The 24,141-nt window shown below is 51.6% G+C and overlaps 1 protein-coding gene across 2 annotated transcripts in view; it reads left to right on the top strand.

The window, feature by feature from the left end:
• The window catches only part of Stk32b (serine/threonine kinase 32B), a 154,479-nt gene that overhangs the window by 7,766 nt on the left and 122,572 nt on the right, over window positions 1-24,141 (top strand). For both annotated transcript variants that reach the window (XM_013023858.1, XM_013023857.1), the window contains exon 3: window positions 10,835-10,986. In XM_013023858.1, coding sequence (XP_012879312.1) covers window positions 10,868-10,986 — 119 coding nt within the window. In that variant the 5' untranslated portion in view covers window positions 10,835-10,867. The remainder of the gene's footprint in view (window positions 1-10,834; window positions 10,987-24,141) is intronic.

The following is a 24,141-nucleotide window of genomic DNA, read 5'->3' as shown; positions in this document are numbered from 1 at the left end:
CGGACTGGAGTGTCCAGTGACTCACTCAGTTCCTGGGGCAGATCGTCTCCTCTGAGGGAGAGACTCCCTGGCCACTTCTCTTTTGCTCAAGTGGTTTTGTGGCGTAGAGCGTTTCAGTGTCTTTCTCTGCACGATATATTTGGGATTCAGGCCCTACACAGAATATTGCTGAGCTGGTGCAAATTCTACCGAGTGTAACTGCAAGCATATGGTGGGGGCAGGACATTTGCTCTGTCAGGTGAATTGGATGTCTTGTTAATCATATGATTACAGAGCTGCTGAGCAGTCAGGGGTCTTGTGTGATACCTGACCCCATCATCCTGACAACACAGACGCATACATGAGACATAGAAAACTTTGACCCGGTGTGGGTGGCTTACGGGCCCAGTAGGTCAGACCACAGGACCCAGGTATTTGGTCAAATCTTGCTCTTCATGACACCATTGGTGGTTCTCTTTTTGTTTTGTTTAGTGCTGGTCCTGGAGCTTGAAATCAGGATCTGAGTCCTGTTCCTGATCATTTTGCCCAAGGCTAGTGCTCCTCCACTTCTGGCATTTGGGTGGTTAATTGGAGAGAAGAGTCTCATGAACCTTCCAACCTTGGCTTGCTTTGAGCCTTGATTCTCAAATCTCAGCCTCCTGAGTAGCTAGGAGTATAAGCATGAGCCGCCAGCCTAGCTTGTGTAGGTATTTGAAGTGATACATTTGCTTCCGCCATTTTAATTGCATCCCATAAAGCCTGAAATAGCGGTTTATTATTATATAGCTCAAAATATTTTCTAATTTCATTTGTGAGCTCTTCTTTAATCAATAAATTATGTAGGCAAGTATTGTTTTATTTCAAAGTACCCCTTTTCCAAATTTCTTATTGTTCTTGATTTTTAGGTATTCTGTTTGGGTCCAGAATATACTCTATTATTTCATCTCCTTTACATGTACTGAGATTTATTCACTAAAAGGTGTTTCAGAGTTGCTAGGTATGAGTTAATTGAAAGTGTCATCGCTGACTTTGCAAATCTAATGGTTTTGTCTGCTTCTGAGATAGTTGTATGTAATCTCCAGTTATGATCAATTCTGTTAGTGTTGGCTTCTTCTGTGTTAGATACACATGAATTTCTGATTGTGGTGGCCTCTCACAATGAATTGGTCCAGTTATGAAATAAATGCCTTTCTCTTTCCTGGCTAATGCTTTTTATGTTGAAGCTTACCTTCTCTGAGATTAAGATAGCCACCCCATTCTACATGTTTACTGTTCCTGTGAATGATAGGTATATTTTCTCTGCATTTGCTTTTAATCTGTTCTTTATATTTAATATCAACATTTTGAAGTCAGAGTCTATTCTGAAAATCTCACTTTTAGCTCGATTGCTTCATTAACAGTTGATTATTGGTATGGTTTGGTTCAGATATTGCATGGCTTTATTTTCCTCTTAATCTTCTAATCATTTCTTAGGTGCTGGAGGGTTGAACCTGGGCCTCATATACGTACAGCAGGCTCTCCACTGCTAACCTCTGTCCCCAAGCCCTTTTTATTTTTGTTCTGTTTCTCTTTCTCGTATTGTTTGGGTTGAGTATCTGGAACCCCTTCCATTTTTTTTAATTGATGTGGTGGCTATACTACTCTGTGTTACAATTTTAAATGGTTGCTCTAGGGATTGTATACATCTTCCCTATCTATCTATACACACACATAGGTATGTGTATATATAATTTCACACTCTGCTGAGTTACATTTCATATAAAATACAAAATCATTGAAATTGTAGAAGTCTGTTTACCACGGATAGCCTTTATACTGTAGTCAAATGCCTCTGCTTCTCAAATTTTAAATGCATCCCCAAATAACCTAAGTGTGTATGCATGTAAGCAGAAAATACATATTGAAAAATTCCTGAGGAAGTAATCCTTGCTAGTTACTCACATTTTAAAGGAATTGATCCTAATTTTAAGGAATCTGGTATGATTTCCATGCAGCCTGAAGAATTTCGCATAGTATCTGATTTGATACGTTTCCTATTAATTCGTTATATTTATTTCACTTTTCTGTTTCTGTTGGACATCAGTTTCTGGCTTCGGTCCCTCTCATGAATGATTTTATACCCTTGTCACCATCCTTGATAATTTGGGATGAAATGTCATCCGCGGATGGAGCTCTTCTGTTACGTAACGACTCACTTCTACTCCCTTCTTTGAAAAACTGCCATTTAAAAAAATAGGTTTACTATGTTGAGGTGAAAATTCTTGATCTTTGGAAATAGTTTTCTCCTGCTACTTAGATGCCCCAGGTTCTCACTTATTTGCATTATTTACTCAGTGTGGCTTCCTTGTAACCGCTGCTTTGAAATTATAGAGAGTGGCCAAACTTAGCAGCCACACAGAGCCAGACATTTGAAGATCCTATGAGATCTTTGCTTTGTGTGGTTCTCACGCAAACGTTGAGGTTTTGTGGCTCTGTGGAACCTGGAAGCATCACTTTTAACCTACTACATGCTCAGCGTCGTGTGGAGGCCTATCACCTCTAACCTCGCTGGGCGGAGCAAACTCTCCGTGCCTCCTCAGGACATTCTGACAAGCCCGACAGCACGAGGCTTGGCCTGCGCCATCACTGAAAGGGTCTAGTTTTCTTCTCCACCTGTGGGGCTTTTTGGCCGAAGAGCCTGTCAGTTTCCGCATCAGTTGTCCTAAAACCAAGTCCATCTTTTGAAAAGTCCAACCAAGCTTTCTATGGTCAATTTTTAAGTCACGTAAGTTGTAGGAGTTCCTCCATGACCTATAAATTCTCGTGGAATGCACACCAACAACCAGTGTTCAGGATGAATTAGTTAACGTTAAGAGAACAGATGATAGCTTTGTTCTGGTTAAGAACAGAAGATAGCTTTGTTCTGGCACATGCAGGTGGAGTCTGGTCTACACGGCCATTATGAACTAGAATGGAGGTGGGCTGGCATAGCATGAGGAAGAAAACCTGCCTCGAAGTACTGAGTGTCTTGGGTTTGCTCGATAGCTGGCACTTAGGAAGAGGTTTCATGAACTCTGACAAGATCCCTGGTTATTGGGTCACACATGTGCATCCATGCCAGTCTTATTTTACTCCCATACTGTGGGGCTGAAGTCTTCCTGCCAGGTCAGAGTCAGCAGTTAGTCTATTGAGTTTAGTGAGAACTCGCTGAGGTTTTGTTTGTTTGTTTGTTTGGGCCTTGGGGATTAAACTGTGGGCCTGGGCACTGTCTCTGAGGTTTTTTGCTCAAGGTTGGTACTCTACTACTTCAGCCATAATGCTACTTCCAGCTCTTTTGGTAGTTAACTGGAGCTAAGAGCCTCATAGACTTTGCTGCCCAGGCTGGCTTTGAACTGTGATCCTCAGATCTCAACCTCCTGAGTAACCACTGGTTCCTGGCTGGGTTTTATAAGCCTTTTGTGACTGAGTTCTGGGATAGTTGAGGCCTAGAAATTAGATATGCTCAGTGGAAATGCCTCAGATCTGGGACTGAGGCTGATTCTGATCCTCACTAGTTGCGGGACCCAGCAGCGAACCGACCACTCCAGCTTCGTTTCCCATCTGGGAAGGAATGGAGAACCACAATGGAGCCCTTCCGTGGGTGCAGGGGTGAAAGGCGAGTCACTTCCCGGTCAAGTATGAGTATGAGCAAAAAACAGGTATCAACTATGAGCAGAAAACAGGTCTGCGTTTGTGGGCGGCCATTTTTCTCACAATGGATAAAGTTGGAGGTTTCTCTGTAGAAAGAAAGACTGATGGTTAAAGACAAAAGCAGATGTAAGAGGTGAGTGGAGACAGAGTCCTGTGGGTAAAGGTCCACTCTACAAATATGTGCACATCTACATGTGCAAACATGCATCTAGATACATAGATAGGTACTCTGTATTAGCCATATACAGTGTATAGATGCTTGTCTATACACGAGTACATACACAGGATAGTCTCTTGTTACTACAGTAGAACTAAAACTACAGGGTTTATTAAGCTTGTAGATTTAGAAACTAGTCCTAGGTCAGCTTTGTGTGAGGATAGCGGTGACAGACCAGAGGATGTGTCAGAGCTAAGAGCCACATCTCAACCCAGGAAACAGAGAGATCAGAGTGTTACAGCCCCCTGTGAGAGCAAATGACCTAAGGGCCTCCCCTGCCAGGCCCACCTCTTACAGTACAGTGTTGCCATGGTATAGGAATATATGACACTGTGGGTGTTATGATCCGTGTGTTCAAAGCACAGAATATGCAGAGCCACCAAGCCAGGCAGATATACACATGTAAATGTATGCGGCATGGATGTACACTCATGCGCACCTGCTAACAGGGTGGTGTGCACCCACACACATGGTGATATATGCACATACGCACATGTGACACATACGACACACATAAATCATGTGTGATGCAGATGAACGGCTATTATAGAAGTGAATATGTACAAGTGAATGAGTGATCTAACAATGCATCAGCAGGTCAAGGTAGCCAAATAGTTAGATCCTCAGCTCTGGGTTATTGAAGTCTGGGGGGTAATCTCTCCCATTGCCCTGCACCTAAACACCTATCCACAGTTGCCCACCGTATCTCACCTCCAGTATCCCTAGACCCCACTCCCCTTGGCCCCCATCCCCCACCTGCTTGGCTTCCCCTCCATCTGAAGGCTCCTCTTACTCCGCAGCAGGAGAGGGTCCAGGCTGAGCAGCTCGTAGGTTCTCCCACTTGATCCACATCTCCTGTCCGCTTTTATTGTTCTGTTATTTTCAAGATGGGGTCTCTGCCGAGTCTAGTCTTGAACAGCAGTCCTTCCATGCTAAGCTTTCTGAGAAGCTATAGGATTACAGGCATGAGCCACCAGCACCCAGCTGGGGTGTCTTTCTTGATTGGCAAGCAGACCCTAGCTCAAGCCACTGCAGAATGGTAGCCAAATAAACATGGAGTTAATTGAAATTCACAGACAAGCCAGAGGCAGCCTGCATATACACTAGCACAAAGCAGCACGAGCTATGGGATAATAGCTCTTGATGTCCCTCCGAGGAAGATTCTGGATTAAAATGGAGCACGTGTTGCGGAGGTGCTGACCATTTCCATACCCAGGCATCCGATCAGGCGTCCCTCTCCCCCCTGCCAGGCCTTCAAAGCTGCAAGCAAATCCATTGTGAAAACATCTTTAAAGGCAGACTATCCAGCTGAGTTCCCAGAATGCAACAGATCCGTGTAGGGGTTAAGCAAGGATGAGGGTTTGTGTGTGCGCTTGTCAGTTTGAATGCTCAAAAACATTTGGCTTATCAGTGTATTTTTCCCCTTAAAAATGTATTACTTTAATCCAGGCACTGATGGCTCATGCCTATAATCCTAGCTACTCAAGAGGCTGAGATATGAGGATTGAGATTCAAAGCCAGCCTGGGCAGGAAAGACCATAAGACTCATATTCACCTAGAAGCTGAAAGTGGAGCCGTGGCTCAAGTGTTAAGAGTACCAGGGAAAAAGCCAAGGCACAGTGTCCAGGCCCTGACTTCGAACCCCAGTATTGGCATCAAAATAAATACCACATTAGACTTGTTTTCATCTTTTAAATGACTGGGCCTCAAAGGTGGTGGCACTCTGCAGGACGCCCGGCAGGATTGGGGGCATAGTAGACATTTAGGAACAGCACCCTGCCCTTCCGTCTTTCTAGGTCTCTGTGTGTGGCAAGCAGGCTGCAGGAGGTGGGGTGTGGGAAGGGCTGACACCATCAAGCTGGGCAGAGGCTGCTGAGAACAGCGGTGACCCACTGAGACACTTAAACTCAGATCAACTGCTGAGAAGGAAACACCACCTGAAGATCTTGCAGAGAGAACATCGCAGAGAAAAGGAGAGCACGTGACAATGCCTGAGGCGGCCAGAGTCAGCAGTGGCCACAGGACAGCCCGCATCTACCCAGTGCCCAGCACCGCGGCTATACCAGCAGGGCTCAGGGTGTGGTTGCTCACTTCAGGAAACTGCATGAATTAATGAACTGGCAGCATGGGCTTGAACATGGGCTCGAAAGCCTGGCCCCACCAGCCGCTTTGGGCAAGTTGCCTGAGTTCTTTGAGGCCTGAGTGAGCTGTTACTCTTAGGTCAGAATGACTTTTAGAACGCTGCAAGGTGTGGGGGGAAGCCTTCGTGTTTCTTTCCAACATCTTTCTGGAGGGTGGAATGCATTTCTCTTCAGTGGGACATTTATGTACATCACATGAATCCAGTCCTGGTTGGCTGGAGGTACACTTGGAGGAGTTGGCCAGCTCCTGGGGACTTTACGCAGTAAAGACTTTAGGAACTGCGGCCCGTTGTGTCTTTCCTAGCCTGGCCTGGCCAAGGGCGTGAGGCCTCCTGGCCAGCTCATTTGCATTTCCTTCCTCTTCCACTGGCCACAGGAACCTTCACCCGTCTGTCAGCGCTTCCAATCTCCCTCACCCCGGAATGAACGGGGCATGGAGTGGAGGCACCGGGCCTGGGCCTTGTCTCCAAACGGACACTGCTGTTCCCTGATGTTTCTGTCTCCCATGGTGGCTCTGAAAGGAGCAGTGTGTGTGTGTGTGTGTGTGTGTGTGTGTGTGTGTGTGTGTGTGTGTGTGTGTGTGTGTGTGTGTGTGTGTGGCACCATTTATAAACACTGCTACCTCTTGCAGTTGTTCCAAGCTCCTCCACCTGCCACAGGAGCTTCCTGCACACCAAGTCCCCTGTGCCGTGTGTGTACCGTGTATATGCTTACCCTTCCAGCGGCCATTCATCCAATCCTGTCTCTCAGGTCAAACCCCCAACCTTCTCCATCTCTTCAGGACAGAAGGCCGCAGCGTGGGTCTGTATCTCAGGCCATGTCTCCCAGCCCTGGGAGCTACAGTCTGAGATCAGGGTCTGCAGAGAAGGCTCTTCACCCGGTGACTTGTGTTCAGACCCCTCCTTTCTCCCTGGTCCTCACGCCAGCCTCCCCCTGTGCATCTGGGCTCTGGCCGCCTCCTCTGAGGAGGACGGGGCAGCCCGGGGACTTCCTTCCCTTCCACGACCCCATCGTCACATTCTGTGGTCCACAGATGAGGACTTCAGTGTGGGGATTAGAGGAAATGCAACGTAGCCCTCAGCACCAATGGTTGAATTATCCGAGGCTGTCTGCCACCTGTCACCTCCCACTGAGATGGATGCACGCAGCTCCCTGGCATTCCAGGGCCCCTGTCAGCCACCTGCGGCCAGTCTCAGGGGCCTCCCATGTAGAGGGGACACTTTTGTTCTGCAGCTCTGTCTCTATTGCTATGATGGTGGTGGGTGGACAGTAATTTTGGAGTAAAGTACCAAGCCATGTGAGTCTTGTAGGGCCTCTCTTTGGAGCCCTGTGGGGACAGGCCACACCCCCCGCAGTGGTGGGCTGGGGTGGGGCAGGGTCCTCAGGCCCATGGAAGTGTCGTTGGGGTGCTGGCTGCCTCCCTGCTTGGTGTAGCTGTCAGATCCTCCAGGCAGACAGGCTACAGGATGTATGCACAGAGAGACTTCCTTCAAGAGGCCCCTTAAACCATTGTGCAGGCCAGTTTGATCCGTGGTGGTGGGTCCCAGCTGTGCACCCCTGGAGAAGCAGGAAAGCATTACAAGGGTTCAGAAGGGTGGCAGAAGGCAAGAAGTTGTACCTCACAGCAGCGGACAATGGTCTCATGTCTTGTCTGAGTAGCCCACAAAACTCGGAGACCTCGGACAACACGACGTCTTGAGGACTCACATGGAACGTAGCCCGGGGCAGTGAAATACTTATCTAAATGTGAAATATTTATCTAAATGAAGGGATCTCTTGGGGCCAATCTTTGATCTCTCCATTGACCAGAGACCAAATGGGATTTACGTGCGGGAGAGTCACCTGGTGATTCTGTGATAGATAGATGAGTTACGCCACACGGTGAGGAACAGAAAACCTCCCTGACAGAGGCAAACAGGATTTACTTTCCACAGATAGCCCAGATGTCTGGAAGTGGGTCTCTGAGATAGGAGGGTCAGCATCTTGGAGTCTGTCTTGGCCTCATGGTCACAAGGGGCTGTTGCAGCTCTAGACATTACATCCTTGTTCAGAGTAGGAGAGACCAGAAGAGTAGTGTGGGTAGATAGCTGAGACCATGTGTAGTTATTCTCTTTTATGAAAGCATAAAGATCTCCAACAGATCTTGGCTACAACTGTGGCTCTAAGCGCATGTGTCACAGATCTCATTGTTACCTTGGAGAAAACTGTGCAACAATAAAGGAGAAAGGACAGGGGGTGTGGATTAAAAGTCACTTATCTATGGTTAAAAGTCAAGTGTGTGAGCCACGCACCCACCAGCAGCTTACACCTGCAATCCTAGCTACCCAGGTGGCTTAAGATCTGAGAATTATGGCTTGAAGCCAGCCCAAGCAGTAATGTCTGACAATCTCCTATTAACCGCCAAAAAGCTGGATGTGCAGCTGTGGCTCAAGTGGTAGAGTGCCGATCTTAAGCACAAAGGCTCAGGGACAGCACCTGAGCCCTGAGTTCAAGTGCCAGGACTGGCACACACACATACACGCGCATACACACACAGCCTAATTATTTGAACAATGACAGCCTGCTCCCTCTCATTAATAACCACATCAATTCTAATTTCCTCCCTATGGCTGTTTCCCAGAATCTTGCTTCTGCAAGAAAATGGATGTCTTTGAACGAGAGGCTGCAGCTGGTTCCTCATCCAGTAGTTCACTGAGAGCCAGTCCAGCAGAGGTAGAGGTGGGGAGGCTCAGAGATGGGTCTGCCCAGCGTCTGCCCTGGGACGGGCAAGGGAAGAGCTGTAGCCTTTCCGGGAGCTGAGGCGGGAGGGGCTTTCCAGGCTGTGTGACCTGGCTCTGTGCTCCTCTGTCACCGGCCCCTGGTTGAAGATGATAGTCCTGAGACGGAGGAGTGTCCACCACGCCTTTGCCTCTGAGGCTGGTGGCTTTGCCCAAGGCTTGCTCTAGTGGTGTTCCCCTATGGACAGGGGCTCTGGGCAGCCACTGAGGAGCCCTGGTACCGCCGAGGCCTCGTCTTCCCCCTGAAGGTGGAGGCTCGTCGGTCCTGGACGGAGCTGCTCCAGGTGATGAGTGACTCTCCTTCCCGGTCCTCCGTCCAGTGCTCAGAGCACCCGTTTGGGGTTCTGGTGCCTGCAGACCTGGAGGTTGGCTCCGCAGACCTGTTTCTCAGGGGCAGAGCAGCTGACTGAGCGAGTTTTCCCCTCGGGGGACGTGGGTGGATAAGGAGGCCCCCGCTGCCTCCCCGGGGCCAGGCAACGGTGGCCCATGGCAGCAGATTCTGCTATGGTGCACTTCCGGAAGTGGAAGTCCAGCGTGCAGGCACCCAGGAAGGAAACAACCCCCAGGCCGGAAGGAGGAAGGCTGAAGCCTTGTCTGTGGATGTGTGCAGGGCTAGTCCCTCCCACCCCCGCTGCCGTGTCCCTCCCCCCCCAGGGCCTGCTGCAGCTCATGCTCAACCTGGCCAAGTAGAGGCTTTGCCCCAGGTTCCCCGGCCTCCTCCCTCTGCATGTCTTCACCCTTCCTCGACTGAGGACAGTTCTTGCCATTTAACTTAGGACCTACCCTACTTCAACATGGCTCCACTGGGCCCTTGCCTGTACCCCGCAGTCTTCCTCCACAGGAGCAGCTGTAAGGAAAACACCCCACACTGGGTGACGTACACGGCAGACTTGTATCCGTCACTGTCCAGAGGTCAAGGGGACAGCGTCTTTGGGCCCTGCCAGGCTCTTCCAGGCTGCACATTGCTAAACTGCCGCTCTGATCTCACATGGTGACAGATCAGCAGCTCTGCAGAGCACCCTGAAGCTCAGAGAAGGCAGCTGACAAGCCCAGGGTCACAGAGCAGATAGGACTGAAGCCTGGGTTAGATTGGCTGCAGAGCTCAAACTGTTCTCTGTGCATCTGACTTGCTGCCAGACCCTGTCTCAACTCAGTGCGTTGGCCTTGTCTGCTCTTTTTATTTGCTGTTGGCCAGGTAGACTTCCCATCTCCCAGCCCTGCCTGGCCCAGGAGGAAGTGGGACCCATGGACACTGTCCTCAGGCCTCAAGGGGCCACAGGCAGAGGCCATCCTCCTGACCCCTGGACCAGCCTTCTCAGCTCGGTGTTGCTGGGGAGCAGAGCATTTCTTAAATGCCGCATGCAAACCCTCAGTTCCCTTGGCCAGGCCCAAGGGGCCAATGAATCAGGTGCTCCCCCCTCCCCGGCTCCTGGCCATTTGCCCCCACACGCCTCTTTTAATAAACCCAAACTTTCCAGCTCCATGAATCTCTTTATTTCTTGTCCTCCAAGCCAAACTTCTAAGCACTGGTGGTGTCTTCTTCAGCTCTACCCGGAAGCCGGAATTAATTTTAAAGAGTCTTCTCCGCCTCTAAGCCACCTCTGGGCTGAGGTGACACCCCTACAGCTCTCCCAGAAGCCTCTGTCCGTTGTTGACAGACGAGCCTCTTGCTCTCTCTCTCTGAGCACTGCAGACTGTAACCTCAGCCTCGGCTTTCAGGCTGTGGAGTGAGCTGGGCCAGGGGTCCTGCCCCACGTGCACACACGTCCCAGGGCCTTGCTCCGCAGGTGCCTTTGCTGGTTTCCTCCTGACTGTGGTTCCTGGAGCGACTCCCCCGTGTTCGAAAGCCAGCCCTCCAGGAACAGAGTTAGCGAAAGGGTGAACGTCTGATAAAGATAAAGATCTTTCAGCCTAGCCAGCTCTGGCTGCTCTGCCTGCAGGTTGTCAGAACAGAGCTGACCCTGGGTGTAGGCACCCAGTGAAGGCTTGACTTGCCCTTTCCTTTTCCTTCACATGTTGCCTGAATGCTCTCCCCTCCGGCTGTCGCCCAGGTATGCATCGTGCAGAAGCGAGACACAAAGAAGATGTACGCGATGAAGTACATGAACAAGCAGAAGTGCATCGAGAGGGATGAGGTGCGGAATGTGTTCCGGGAGCTGCAGATCATGCAAGGGCTGGAGCACCCGTTCCTGGTCAATCTGTGGTGAGTGCCGCCCTCCTGCGGTGAGCCCCTCCTCAGCTCCTCCCCAGGCCAGGCCACGCTGGGCCATGTCCCAGGCTCGTGCGCTCTCGAGTAGTGTAAGTTTTCTGATGGAAACTTTAGTGTGCAGGGTGCTGGTGGGTCACGCCTGCAATCCTAGCTACTCAAAAGGCTGACTGAGATCTCAGGATCTCGGTTGGAAGCCAGCCCAGGCAGGAAAGCCCATGACACTCTTATCTCCTATGAACCACTAGAAAATCGGAAGTGGTTCTGTGGCTCAAAGTGGTAGAGCGCTAGTCTTGAGTGAAAAAGCTCAGGGACAGTGCCCAGGCTGTGAGCGCAAGCCCCATAACTGACAAAAAATAAACAACAACAAAGCGCGTCCGTGTGCGCTTCACTTCCCTTGTACTACAGCTCTCATCTCCTGCCTGATAACCGGGCTGGAAGGGAATGAGAGAAGGCCTGCGCATATTGGGAAAAGCAGTGGGTTATTTCATGACAGTGCCGAGTTGAGCCATCTGTGGGGAGCCTAACTTTTTAGAAAGCCCCACCCATCACGTCGGTGGGCACAGGGAACCCATGGGTCACTCCACATAGCCTGGAGGAGGGAAATTGCCAGTCTGGCTCACACATCCATGTTCCAGAACATTCTCTCCATCACATCCTGGACTATTGTCTCTACTCCACATTGTATTCTCGAGTGATGGCTCTCCATCCCTGGGTCTTTGCACATCCTGACCCCGTCTCCCCCAAGGTCTCCTCGGTCCTCCTGTGCCCTTCAGGTGGGATTTCCTGTTTGCAGGCTCCACCTTTCACAGTGTCCATACAGGACAGCCTTTACCAGGACGCACCCTAATTATTGATGGGTGCACTTACCTGTACTCAGCAAAGCCTACATCCCAAAGCAGGGCTGTTTCTTAGCATTGTTTCTGGAGTCTGGCACAGCATTTGGCATATGGGAAGCCCTGGAGTAAAGGGCACCTGAGTGTGGTGTGGTGGAAGGGGTGAGGAGGGGCTGTGTCCAGAAGCTCAGCTGACTCTGGAACCTTCTGAGCAGCAAGGCGGCCCAGATGGGACATCAGCATGTCCCCATTGCTCATTGTCACCAATGATGCCAGCGGCTCCTTAAGCCTTGCGTGGAGAGAGGAAGGTCTTCTATCTGAGACCAAGGCAGGCGTGGCGCATGCTCCAGACACAGGCATTTCCCTCTCCCTTTCTCCCTCTTCCTCTCTCTCTCTCCCTCCCCCCCCTCTCTGTGAAAACCCATACCAGATGTGGTACCGCAGTGTCTGAGTAGCATCACTCAGCTCTCTATGCATCCAGGCAACGAGCCAACACCTCTATCACTTGGAGAAATAACCTTTGTGTTATGATTGCTTGACAAGAGCACTCTTTACAAATAACTTTCTGATCAGAAAAGACAGCAAGTAAAGTACCTTTTAAAAAAGCAACAGTTATCCCCAATCCCACCATGGCTATTCAAGTCTTCATCCACTTTTTTCTTGAATTTTTGTGTCAGTGATGTGATTGTGTATGTCATGGGTATAAAGTACATGCATAGCCATTTTGCACTTAACCCTTTCAAATGAGTAGTCTGGTGGCGCGCTGTCTCCCCACAGCAAGTCTTTGCAGGCTGTTTTCGAGCAGGTGATGCTCTTCTGGGTGCAAACACATGGAGCCATCTACGGCTCACCCGTCATCTGGGTTCCTTAGGCCTGGGTCTCTGGTCATTTGCCAGTTGGGGTTCTGCCAAAAGGGCCAGCCCTGAGCCACATCTTTCCAGGGGATAGTGTTGTGCAGCATGTCCATGAGGACATGGAGAGTTGGGTTCTAGGACACCTGTGCAGGTTTGTGACCAGTGCCTGTGTCTCACACAGAGTGCTGGCTAAAGCAGATGAGTCTTCGCAAATATTGCTTTTAATGACACTGCATTGCCATTATATGCCAGAAAGGAGCAAACCTATGGCTTGCTTTTAGGGTCACTGGGCCTCAGTTTCCTCCTTGTTAATGTACATAGTAACTCTATGCTGGTGAGTTTTGAGAATTAATGGAAAGATATGAAACTGTGTTTTATGTAAAGGATAATACTGCTTACTGAAAGAGTATGTACACACATGTACATACATGTGTATATATGTTGTGTATGAATATATGTGATAGATGGATGATAAATATATAATATATACAAGGAACTAGAGAAATGGATGAGTAGATAACAGTTGATTTTCTCACTTGCCATCCACTCTGTCCTGGGCAGGAGCCTTGTCTCCTTCTCAGGGGCAGAACTGTGCTGTAAGCAGCTCCTTACCTGCCTGCTCCACCTGAGCTGATCCAAGCTCAGGCCAGCCCGCCCCGCCCTGCTGTCCTCAGTCTCTTCCCGGGAGGTGGCTGTTCACATGTACCTGGTATTGATAGGTCTCTTGTGTAATTTCTTTCCTCTTAATGGACTTATCTATTACTCTATTCATTTCACAGATGGGCAACCAAGTCATGACACTCTTAAGTAGAAGAGGTGGGACTTGAACCTGGGATTTGAAGTTATCTGACTTCATAACATCCTCATACACCCCTCCCCGGTTTCTCTCTGCTGCCTCCCTCACCCCTGTTTGACAGCTGCTCAGGGTAGAAGCCCCTGCTTGGTTCACAGGAACACCATCCGCTTGCGTTGTTTCTCTCAGCTTCCTGCATGTCACACAGAGTGAGTGATTGCAGCCGTGGAGCGCGTGACTCTCCACCTTCTCATTCTTCTTCCCTGGTGACACGTTCCATCGTAACCGGCCCAGGCAAAGGTCACATCGATCAGTTCTCCTGACGGTCTGGCTCCTGAGGAATGCATGGCTGCGCTCCACAGCCTGAGATAACCCCAGTCGAGTGTCAAGTGTAATATTCTCACCTGTTCTCACACGGAGCTGTTCTGCTCTCTTGAGACTAAGACAACCACAGCAAAGGGGAAAGGGGAAAAAATCATACTTCAGAGAATGAGGGCAGAGCCCTGTCTTCAGCAAGCCCTGCTAAGGGGCAGTGGGAGAGAAGAGTGCAGGGGAGGGGAGAGAGGCATCTTGATTCTCTGCTTGGAGTCTGACCTCCTGGGCTCCAGTCCCACCGCTTGCCAACAGAAAGGTGGCAAAGCATGTGCCCACTCACGGTTATATGCCCAAGCACCCACTTTCCATGATGAGGTTTAGGAACCAGTTACCGCTGAGGGAGTCATGGGGAGGCCCCAAAGGAAGGCCCTGTGGTCTCTGAAGAAGAGGGAAAAGGAGGAGGAGGAGAGTGGAAGAGGTAGGGGAAAGAAGGAAGAAAGGAGGGAGGGAGGCAGGAAAGAAGAACGGGAGGGGAGAAGGGGGGAAAGAAGGGAGGGAGGGAAGGAGGGAGATTAGATAGAGAATGCAGTAAGAAAGTTGTCTGCAGCCTAGAAATAGAGGAAGCATGTTCTCACCAGAGCTGGGCCGTGCTGGCTCCCTGGCCTGGGAACGCCAGTGTGGGCTTGTGAGCTGCAGCTCACCTCTGTGGGGCGGTGGTGTTTGTGTGGCAGCCTGAGCAGCCACCTTGGGGGCAGGCTCATTTGTTCCCAGTGTCTGTGACATCACAGTGCCAGGCTCCAGTCCGACGCTGGGGGACCTTCTGGGTCCCGCCCCATGAAGGGTCTCCGTGGTTAATGGGGCACTCGCGTTTGACCTTTGAGGCTGGCTCTGGCTGGCTGGGTACCGTGGGCTCCAGTCACTTCTTGTCTCTATTTGGGGGCATTAAATCCACTCACACGTGCGCTCCCACTGACTTCAGTTTTAGTACCAGACTCTGAGTCTGACTGAGTGTTGGGGGTGGAGAACTTGTTCGTGTTTTGGGGCTGTTCAGAATTCTTTCCCACTTACCTCAGGCTGTTTCATGAAACGTTTTGTTTTAAATTGTGTGAGAGAGACATCCACTGCCATCTGCTGTCAAAACAAGTATAAGAGTGAGTACCTGGCCAGATAGGGTGACAGCGACACCTGAAGCCAGTGTAAGTATTTCTCAAAGCAATCGTATGTTTCTAGAACCTTCTTTGAGTGGTGATGGAAGAAACTGATACATGGGTGTCTATGGGCTACTCTAAGACCCTTTGCTTGAAGCAAAATGGTATAAAGTAGGCCAGGTGCCGGTGGCTCACGCCTGTCATCCTAGCTCCTCAGGAGGCTGAGATCTGAGGATTGTGGTTCAAAGTCAGCCTGGGGAGGAAAGTCCATGAGACTCATCTCCAATGAACCACCAGAAAACTGGAAGTGGCTCTGTGGATCAAATGGTAGAGTGCTAGCCTTGAAGAGTTCAGGGACAGTGCCCAGGCCCAGAGTTCAAGCCCCACGATTGACAAAAAAAAATGGAATTAAGTAAAGGCATAAGTGCTGTGTCTGAAGCAGGGGTGCTGTGTCTGAAGCAGGGGTGCCGGGGGAGCGGCTGGGGGTGAACGGAGGCAGAGGCCCCGGCGGGACCGTGGCAAAGGATCTATAGCCCTTCTACAGCCACCGCCAGGTGCCACAGCTTGTTTCCATTGAGGTAACGAGCACCTCAACGTTCGGCCGCAGCCGTCCGTCCCCGTGTGCTCCAGTTGGATCAAATGTCAAAGCTGAGCCTGCTACCTCTAGGGACAAGGCTTCTAGGGGACAAGGCTCCCCTCTGACATTCCACCCACCCATCTCCTGACACCTATCCCTGCCGCCATCTTGGTACAGTGTGTTGCCATACCGAATGATTCGTTGTTATCTGTGGTAAGTCCTGCTGTCCTCACCTCTCCAGGCCCTCACCTATGCCTGGACCTCTGTGAGAACACACTCCCCCCCACATGCATCCATCCACCGCAGAGCGGGTGTTGATTGGACTTCAGTGGCTGTCAGATGCTGTGTATCCTTCCAAGAATTTAGAGGTGATGAGAACCAGGATGGCTTCTGCCCTCTTGGATTCAGAGGTATGGCCTCCTGGAGCCTCTTCCTTGGAGCCTCCTCGGGACTTCCTCTCCCACCCAGTAGTGCCTGCTTCTGGCTCCGTTACAGTACAGATCGGCTCTACTGTGTTCACCTGCTTCCTCCATTAGCAGAAGCAGCTCAGGGAGGCGAACACGCCTTGGTCACGGTGGCAGCCGTAACTCAGTTCATTCGGTGCTGTCGCACACCTGTGATGGGCCAGGCACTGTGCTGGGCGGTGAGGAGAGGACAGCAGGCAAGACGGCCACCCCATCTCACGCAGCTGACAGTGGCCCACTGACAACCATCCATTGCGCTCTACTGCCTTTCCTCCATCTCCATAATGATCTCCTCTTATAAAGTAGTGAGATTCCAGACACCAGCTTTGCACTTGGGGTTAAGGGGACATCCCTGACACACGGGGAGAATACTGGGGTTTTCCCAATTCCAACTAGTGACATCTCCCATCTCCAGTGCCTCGGGGCGGGGGGGGGGGCTCTCGTCACCCTGGTAACCTCTGGCGGTCAAGGAAAAGGTGCTGCTGTCTCCTCTGGCACACTTTCCTCTTCTTGGACTCTTCCCCTGCGGGCAGCATCACTGGGGGCTTCAGCTTCTGCTTCAAAGGTGCCAGACTTCTAGTCCTCTCTGTAGGGGCCTGGAGGATGGCATGTTGCAGAGGGCAGGGGCCTGGGAGCCTGGGTCGAGGGTGTTACAGGATGTTCCCTGACGTTGAGCGTGCAAGGGCCGTTTGATGAGGCACTGTGTGTTCCCAAGGCTGGGGCTGGAGAGCTGGGGCTGGAGAGCTGGGGCCGGCAGTTCCGCAGTGAGTGCTGAACCAGCCCTGGCTGCCATCTTGGCAGACTTACCTTGATAAGGCCGCCTGTCCTCACTCTCCCGGCCCTCGTCCCTGCTCTTCCGTCTGTCTCTTCTGCCGGGTTCACTGTGAAATTCCCTACATCGGAGGAGGCATGGGCCTTGCCCACCGACTTCCCAGACCCACGGGCTGCATTTGGGATTCCCTGCCTCCCTGCCCACTGCCCTAGCGTGATGCCTTCTGTGCCATGCCCCGCTGCTCATGCTCTCCTGCGTGCTTTCTGTAGCCAGAAGGCCTCCATGGGATTATTGATTATCAGTCCTCAGGACTGTCCCAGGAGGCAGATGCTGCTTCTTGGCGACAGTTGGAGAAGCTGGGGACAAGGTCCCAGGGCTCACAAGCGCAGCCTGGGGATGAGAATCCACGGTGGGCTGGCTCATGCGAAGGAGCTCCAGCCCTGCAGAGGTGGAGGATGGCTTGTCATGTTCACCATCTCCACCCACGAACTGTTGCCATCCAGGTGGATTTCAGTCCAAAGACAGGAGTCAGTCAGCGCGCACAATTTCTGACACTTGACCCATCGATTCTCAGGCGCAGGTTGAGGTCATGTCTGAGGATATAACTTGTCCCCATGAGACAGGGCCTCACCCCTCCCTCACCTCACAACCCTCTCCAGTGACCAGGGCCTTCCCGGCACAGGTGTGAGGAAAGGGAATCTGGTGAGCATGCCCAGCTCACCTGGGTAGACAAGACTGAGCATGCTCAGGTCACAATGTTGAGGATTTGGTGTTGTAACCCACCTGCCTGATGACAAAGCCCAGCATCTCCCATCATTCCCTACCCCTCACCCCCCCGAGTCCCAATACTGACCCCTCACCCTCAGCCTGCAGACCGGGGTGTTCTCTGCGGCTCCCCCCTCTGGCCGGGCCTGGTATCACAGCCAGGTTGACACTCTGCCCCCCTCTTCGCAGCCCCTGCACAATGCTGCTGCTCACAAGTCCCTGGACACTTCTCAGGTGTGGCCACGATTCTATGTCATGTGTGAAAAGAGGAGAAATAACTCGAAAGGTGGTGACAGGTGGGCCACTGCTCCCGATGAATGTGTGAGAGCGTTCTCAGGATGTTTACTGCCAAAGCTCAATGCGTCAGCGAGATGGTGGATAGGTCAAACTGAACGCTCGCCAGGGCTCCTGCATCGCGCACCTGGTGCTCAGAGCTGCCTGTGGCTGGCACCTCTGTCCAGGAGCGAAGGCCATGCTCCCCGGGACCAGAACGAACACCAGCTCCTTGAAGCCAGGTCCTGTTTACCTTGTTCGTCACTGTGCGTCTGGGACCTGACGCAGTATTATTTATCACAGTTGGACACCAGTTACACCAAGTTGCGTGTTTGCCCCGGACTCATGGCTTGAGATGCAGTAGCCTGAGAAGCTCACAAGGAACGGACAGAAGGAGCAGAGACAGAAACTGCCTGCAGCTAGAGACAGGGGAGACCCTCGGTGCGTCTCTGCACAGGGAACACACTGTGCGGATAGGAACATCATACACCATCTCAAAGAGGCAGGATTTGGGGAGGAAGCAGCAGAAAGAGGGAGCGGTGTGCACCCCCGTGCGGGAGCCTGGCATTTCGTACCACGTCCTTGGTCCTCACGGAGCTAGCTCTGGTCATCTTGGGAGTCAGGGGCAGATCCCAGCATCTGGCTTGTGCTGCCTTTCCTTCCTCACCATGTGCTTTGTGAGAGGTCCAGGCAAAAGCAGGCCACACCTCTCTGGCAGTTTTCACCTTGTCTGTACCGCCCCTGCCAAGTCTGCTGGGGGAGTAATGAGATTTCTGATGAGCCCCAAACCAGCACAGGGTTTGTGTCCTGATGTCAGTCCCCGGGGAGCCTGGCTTCCCAGTGTCCTTTTCAGGATGTCACCAAGCAGACAAGTGGTGTGGGCTGCCCTTCTCCATCCCAGGCCCATCTAATGAAATGAGCGTGGTTTTAATTAAGGCTGCAAGCTGGCTTTTTTACACAGAAACAACCCAAGTGACCAGGTCTGCACCCAGCAACATGGTGCAGGCAGTAGAAAGTCTAATAAGGTGTAGATGGAAGAGGTGCCTGCGGGACCTGCGTTAATGAATATATTAAGGGCTCGTCGTTAGCATTTATTTGTTGCTACGTGACCGTGCACTGTGGAGCGGCTGCAAACCTCCTGGCACCGTCTGCGGTGTGGAAATGACGGCTCCCATCTCACTAACGTGGTGAAACCACCCTGCAAATGCTTCCGCTTACCTCTCTGAATTACTGGATGCTCCAAATTAGTGGAGCCGATTTTAATAAGATTTCTTTTTACCTCTTCAAATTGAATTTTCTTTTCACTTCTCTTTGGTTTTCCAATTTGCCTGAGCTTTAAAACATTATTAAATCAGCCCGCCTCGCATCGCATTCGGCAAACAGCAGCTCTCCTCGCGCCCTCCGCCCCCGGTGGGTGCTGCCTCACCCGTGTCCTTGCGTGCTCTGTTCATTCTCTAGGGTTTCCTGCCATTCTTACCCCCCTGTGCCATAAAACCCTGTCCTACTGCTCTTCTGTAAGGCCTTGTCCAATTCTACCCTGTGGTATTAGTGTTTAAGCTCAGGGCCTTATGCTTGCTAGGTTGGGCTCTCTACTGCAGAGCCACCCCCATTCCTTTTTGTGTGAGCGTCTCATCTGAGCTCTGGCCTGTCACAGAGCAGGGATCACAGGCTGGCACACTCCATACCCACTACTCCATACCTCAATTTGGATTGAGGCGGAGAATCACTCGGTCATGGGGCTTGAACTCTGGGCCTGGGTGCTGTCCCTCAGCTCTTCAGCTCAAGGTGAGCGCTCTACCACTTGAGCCACAGCACTACTTCTGGTTTTCTGGTGGTTTATTGGAGATAAGAGTGTCACAGACTTTCCCGCCCAGGCTGGCTTTGAACCATGATCCTCAGATCTCAGCCTCCTGAGTAGCTAGGATGACAGACATGAGCCACCAGCGCCCAGTGGGAATTACTTTTTTAACCTGGGCTGGCCATGAATTACAGTCTTCCTGATCTCTGCCCCCAGAATTACAAGCATAAGTCCTAGTGTACAGCCTAGTAGCAGCCTTTTTGGAGTTTTAGTGCTTTGAAGAAAAAACAGAAAACAAGAAATTAAAAAAAAACAAAACATCATTTTTCTACCACACTGGAACATTTCCTCCTTTCTTCTTATTTACTTTTCTTTTTTGGGGGGGTGAGGGGCTGGTCCTGAGGTTTGACTCAGTTCTTGGGTGCTGTCCCTGAGCTTTTGTGCTCTACCACTTCAGTCACAGCTCTACTTCTGGCTTTTTGGGTTAATTGGAGTCTCACAGACTTTCCTGCCCAGGCTGGCTCCAAACCACAATCTTCAGATCTCAGCCTCCTCAGTAGCTAGGATTACAAGCGTGATCACCGGTGTCTGGCCTGAATTCTTCCTTCTTTCTGATCATGAAAATTATGTCTGGCCGTTTCATCATCATAGTTTGTAATGTCTCCCAGAGGCCCACGTGTTGGAGGCCAGGTCCCTGGGGAGGCCCCGCCCCTTCCTCCTAGAGGAAGAATGGCCTTAATGAGTGCGTCTGGGTCTTGGGCTGTGCCCTCGGAGGGGACGTGGGCCCCAGTCCTGGCACTTCCTCTCCTCACTTTTACTTCCTCCCTGGGGGTTTTACTCTGTGTGACCTCCCCGCATGATACACCATGCCACCACAGGCTTGAAAGCAACAAGACCAACTGGTCTTGGCCTGCAACCTCCCAGGAACCTTTCCTCTTTGTAAGCTGATGGCCTCTAGCATTTCATACAGTATCAGAAAGCTGACAGTGCGGTTATCCCTCCTACACCCCCGCCCCCCCACATACGCACGTTGGAAGACAGCTTCAAGCTAGACCATACTGAGCAGGGAACAAGACTGGCGGGCGGGCAGGCTTCCATTGGGGTCTCTGGGGGCAGCCGCAGGCGTCAGACATCCTGCTGCCTCTCCTGCGGCCCGTGTGAGACGGGAGCGGCGTCTGGCTCTGGTGGAGGATGGGCTCTGGGTGAATGAGGGGGCCTGAGGGCTCTGCCAGGCTGATGCGTCTCTGTCCACCCCCATTTCTTGCTGTGTTTTGGATCTGCATTTTAGCCCTTCTTTCCCATTGTTTTGTTGTTGTTGTTTTTAACTCGACATTCTAATCTGGTTCCAAGTCTCTTTCTAAATTGATCATCCATTTTGTCTTCGAGGTGACGTGTGAGCCTCCTAAAATCATCTGTGGAGCTAGCCCCAGTGCTGGACTCTGGGGCTCTGTTTTTATAGGGGTGCAAGTCTGCAGTGCTTTTGGTGAGAGAGTGAGAGCCACGGTGCCCAGTGCTTCCCACACATCCTTGAGTAGCGGCACAGGTGCCCGGGGTCCCCATGACAGATGGGGGAGTCCTACATTCAGATATTGGCAAACTCTCCATGCTGCATTGCTCTGCTCTGCCAGAGAGTGAGCTTGATAAGTGCTTTGCACTTACGGATATGGAGCAGACTCCTTGCAGCTCAAATCTAGAGTGGGCGTTGGTGAACTCAGACATGGCCCTAGAAACAGGGAGGTGTGGTGAGCAGAGCCCACAGCAGGGCGGCCCCTTGGAGGTCTGCAGGACTGACAGAGTAACTCAGACAACATGGCTGCACCTGTTTCCTGGCTGCTCTGCTTCCTGACCACCCCAGACCAGCATTGTGCTGGGAGTGAGGAGTCATGTGCCCTGGTGCCCAGTACTGGTGTGGGTAGGCTGGGAGCTAAGCTACAATGGAATGCAGGGCCAGGACCTTTCAGTTGGGAATTGGACCCAAAATCTTTGTGGAATTGAACCACTGATCAGGGTAGAGGGCCTTTGTCTCTTTCCTTCTCACACCTGTCACTGTGTGAGAGCTGGGAATGGGCTGTAGTCAGATGCCTGCCCTTGTCGTGGTGCCCAGCACAAAATGAACTGGTGAGCCAGGTGCCTGTGGGTCTTAGCCTGTCATCCTAGCTACTCACAAGGCTGAGATCTGAGGATCACGGTTGGAAGCCAGCTCAGGCAGCAAAGTCCATGGGGCTCTTGTCTCCAGTTAACCACCAAAAAGCTGGAACTGGAGGTGTGGCTCACGTGGTAGAACACCAGCAAAAAAACAAACACAAAAAACTCTTAAGGGACAGTGCCCAGACCCTGAATTCAAGATGAAGTACCAGCACAAATATAAAAATAAATATATACGCATGTATTTTGTAAATAAGTGCATCAACAAGATATACCATTTTAAATAAACAAGATAAACCCTTACAGGCCGCTGAAAACTCCAAGTTACTTCTTGTACATCATTGCAATCTGCCTTTGACTCCTGTGGTTCATTCCACAGAAGTATGGTCTCAGCAGCTGGGCTGGGGGCGGCTCCCGTCTCCCTCCATGAGAGCCCATCGGCAGGACTCTCCTATTCAGGAGTCCATTTTGTTTACTCCTGCTTTTCCCCACAGCTCACTGAGCCACCACCTTCTTGAATCAATGATGGGCAGTGTGGCTAGGAGAGATCACAGCCACGACATCTAGAGCTAATCATGGCCCTGTCCCTTCTCCGTACAACAGTAATGACCATAGGCAGCGGTGGCTGGAGGCCTGGAATGGGCTGTGGCAGATGGAGAGCCGGGTACTTGTGATGAGGCATTGTAACCCAGATCTGTCTGTGCTGAGATGAGTCCGTGTCTACCGGGGCTGCTCTGTGCCCATGGGGACAGCGTCACAGCAAGGGAGCCCGCCCCGCAGCCTGCAGAGTTGGGCTTAGGGACTGGCACACTGTCTCCACCAGCTTCCTCATCTCTGCCTCTGTGGGCCCTTCTGCACCTGCGCCTCATTCCCCTTTGTTTCTCTTGATCCCCTGCCTCACCTGGCCGTTCACACGCCAGCTAGCTCAGTTCCGTTCTCGTGGCCATTTTCATGCCAACATGACCCAGCTGTTCTGAGCTGATTTGGATGCTTTGAGAAGGTCTGTCTTAGGGACTCAGCCATCTACAGCTCCTGGGCCACATTGCAGGCGTTGTTAGAAGTTTTGTGGGGACACAGCCTTAGGTTGTCATCACATCGCGGTGGCACTGCCCATGCTTCAAGGTCCGTGCTCGGTGGTCATGCTGGTGACACAACTACACTCGTGACGCTCGACAACCTTCTGGCCTCCCTGGCGACTCCCCTGACCCCTCCTCCTCCCCTCGGTCCCCCGTCCCATGCTTCCTGAGAATCGCATCTCTCGATTCGCCCCAGGCCTGGGAGCCACCTGCCAAACAACCTGGATTCAGCCCAGCCTGGTGCAGCAGACCAGGAGGAAAACAGGCCTGTGGATGTCCCACCGGTGGAGAACGTCAGGGAGTTGACTGCCTGGAGAAAGAAGCCGGGGCTGGGTCTGAGAGAGGGGAGAGGAGGACGCAGCCAGGTGTGGTGGCCTGCCACGGGGTCCCAGGAGGGAGCCGGTGGCGCGTGCCGTTTGTCCTCTCTTCTGGACACTTTGTGTCATGTCTTCATTTCCTCTTTCCTCCTCTTCTTTATCCCTTTTCTATACAATGCTTCTGAACTTATGATAGGTTGCAGCCCCATAAGCTCACTGACAGTTGAAAAAGCTCCTGAGTCGAAAATGCATTTGGAGCCAGGCACAGGCACTCCAGCTGTCATCCTAGCTACTTGAGAAGTGGAGAGTGAGGGCTCCCAAGTTCGAGGCCAGCTCATACACGTTTGTAAGACTGCATCTCAACCAGCGTCAGGGTGCGGTGGCACACTCCTGTCATCCCGGTGATCAGGGACTCACAGTAGGAAGAGGACTACAGTGCAGGCTGGTCCACACATAAAGCAAGAAAGACCCTCTTTTGAAAAATGGCCAACATAAAAAAGGGGCTGGAGGTGTAGCTCACGTGGTAGAGTGCCTGTTTAGGAAGCAGGAGGCCCTGAGTTTAACCTCCAGTACCACACACACACACGCACACACACACACACACACACACGCACACACACACACACACTGCAATGAATGCGCCAGCAGCCTGGAACATGGCAGGGTGTCGGTTTTCTCCCTTGTGACCCACCTTGTGGCTGATTGGGGGTCCGTGGCTCACTCCTGCTGCCCTGCAAGCGTAGGCTATGCAGCGTGCCACCCGCCTGAACAGAGATCCAAATTTCAAATTCAGACCATGGTATCATCTCCAGAACGTAACGTATGGTGTGCACTGAACACCTGTTGTTTTTACATGATAAAACCAAAACAGAATAGTTAAGCAGAAACTTCATATGCCGGGGACTAGCCAGAAAGAAAATGTTTTTGAGTTGCCATTATGTTATAGGTGCTACTGTATCCGTCAGGATGGACTGAAGTTATGCTGCAGTAACAAACAGCCCCCGCTTTTCCATGGCTTA

Source organism: Dipodomys ordii, unplaced genomic scaffold (genome assembly GCF_000151885.1).
Source record: "Dipodomys ordii isolate 6190 unplaced genomic scaffold, Dord_2.0 Scaffold71, whole genome shotgun sequence".
NCBI classification, from domain to species: Eukaryota; Metazoa; Chordata; class Mammalia; order Rodentia; family Heteromyidae; genus Dipodomys; species Dipodomys ordii.
This window is presented reverse-complemented; position numbering and strand designations above follow the sequence as displayed.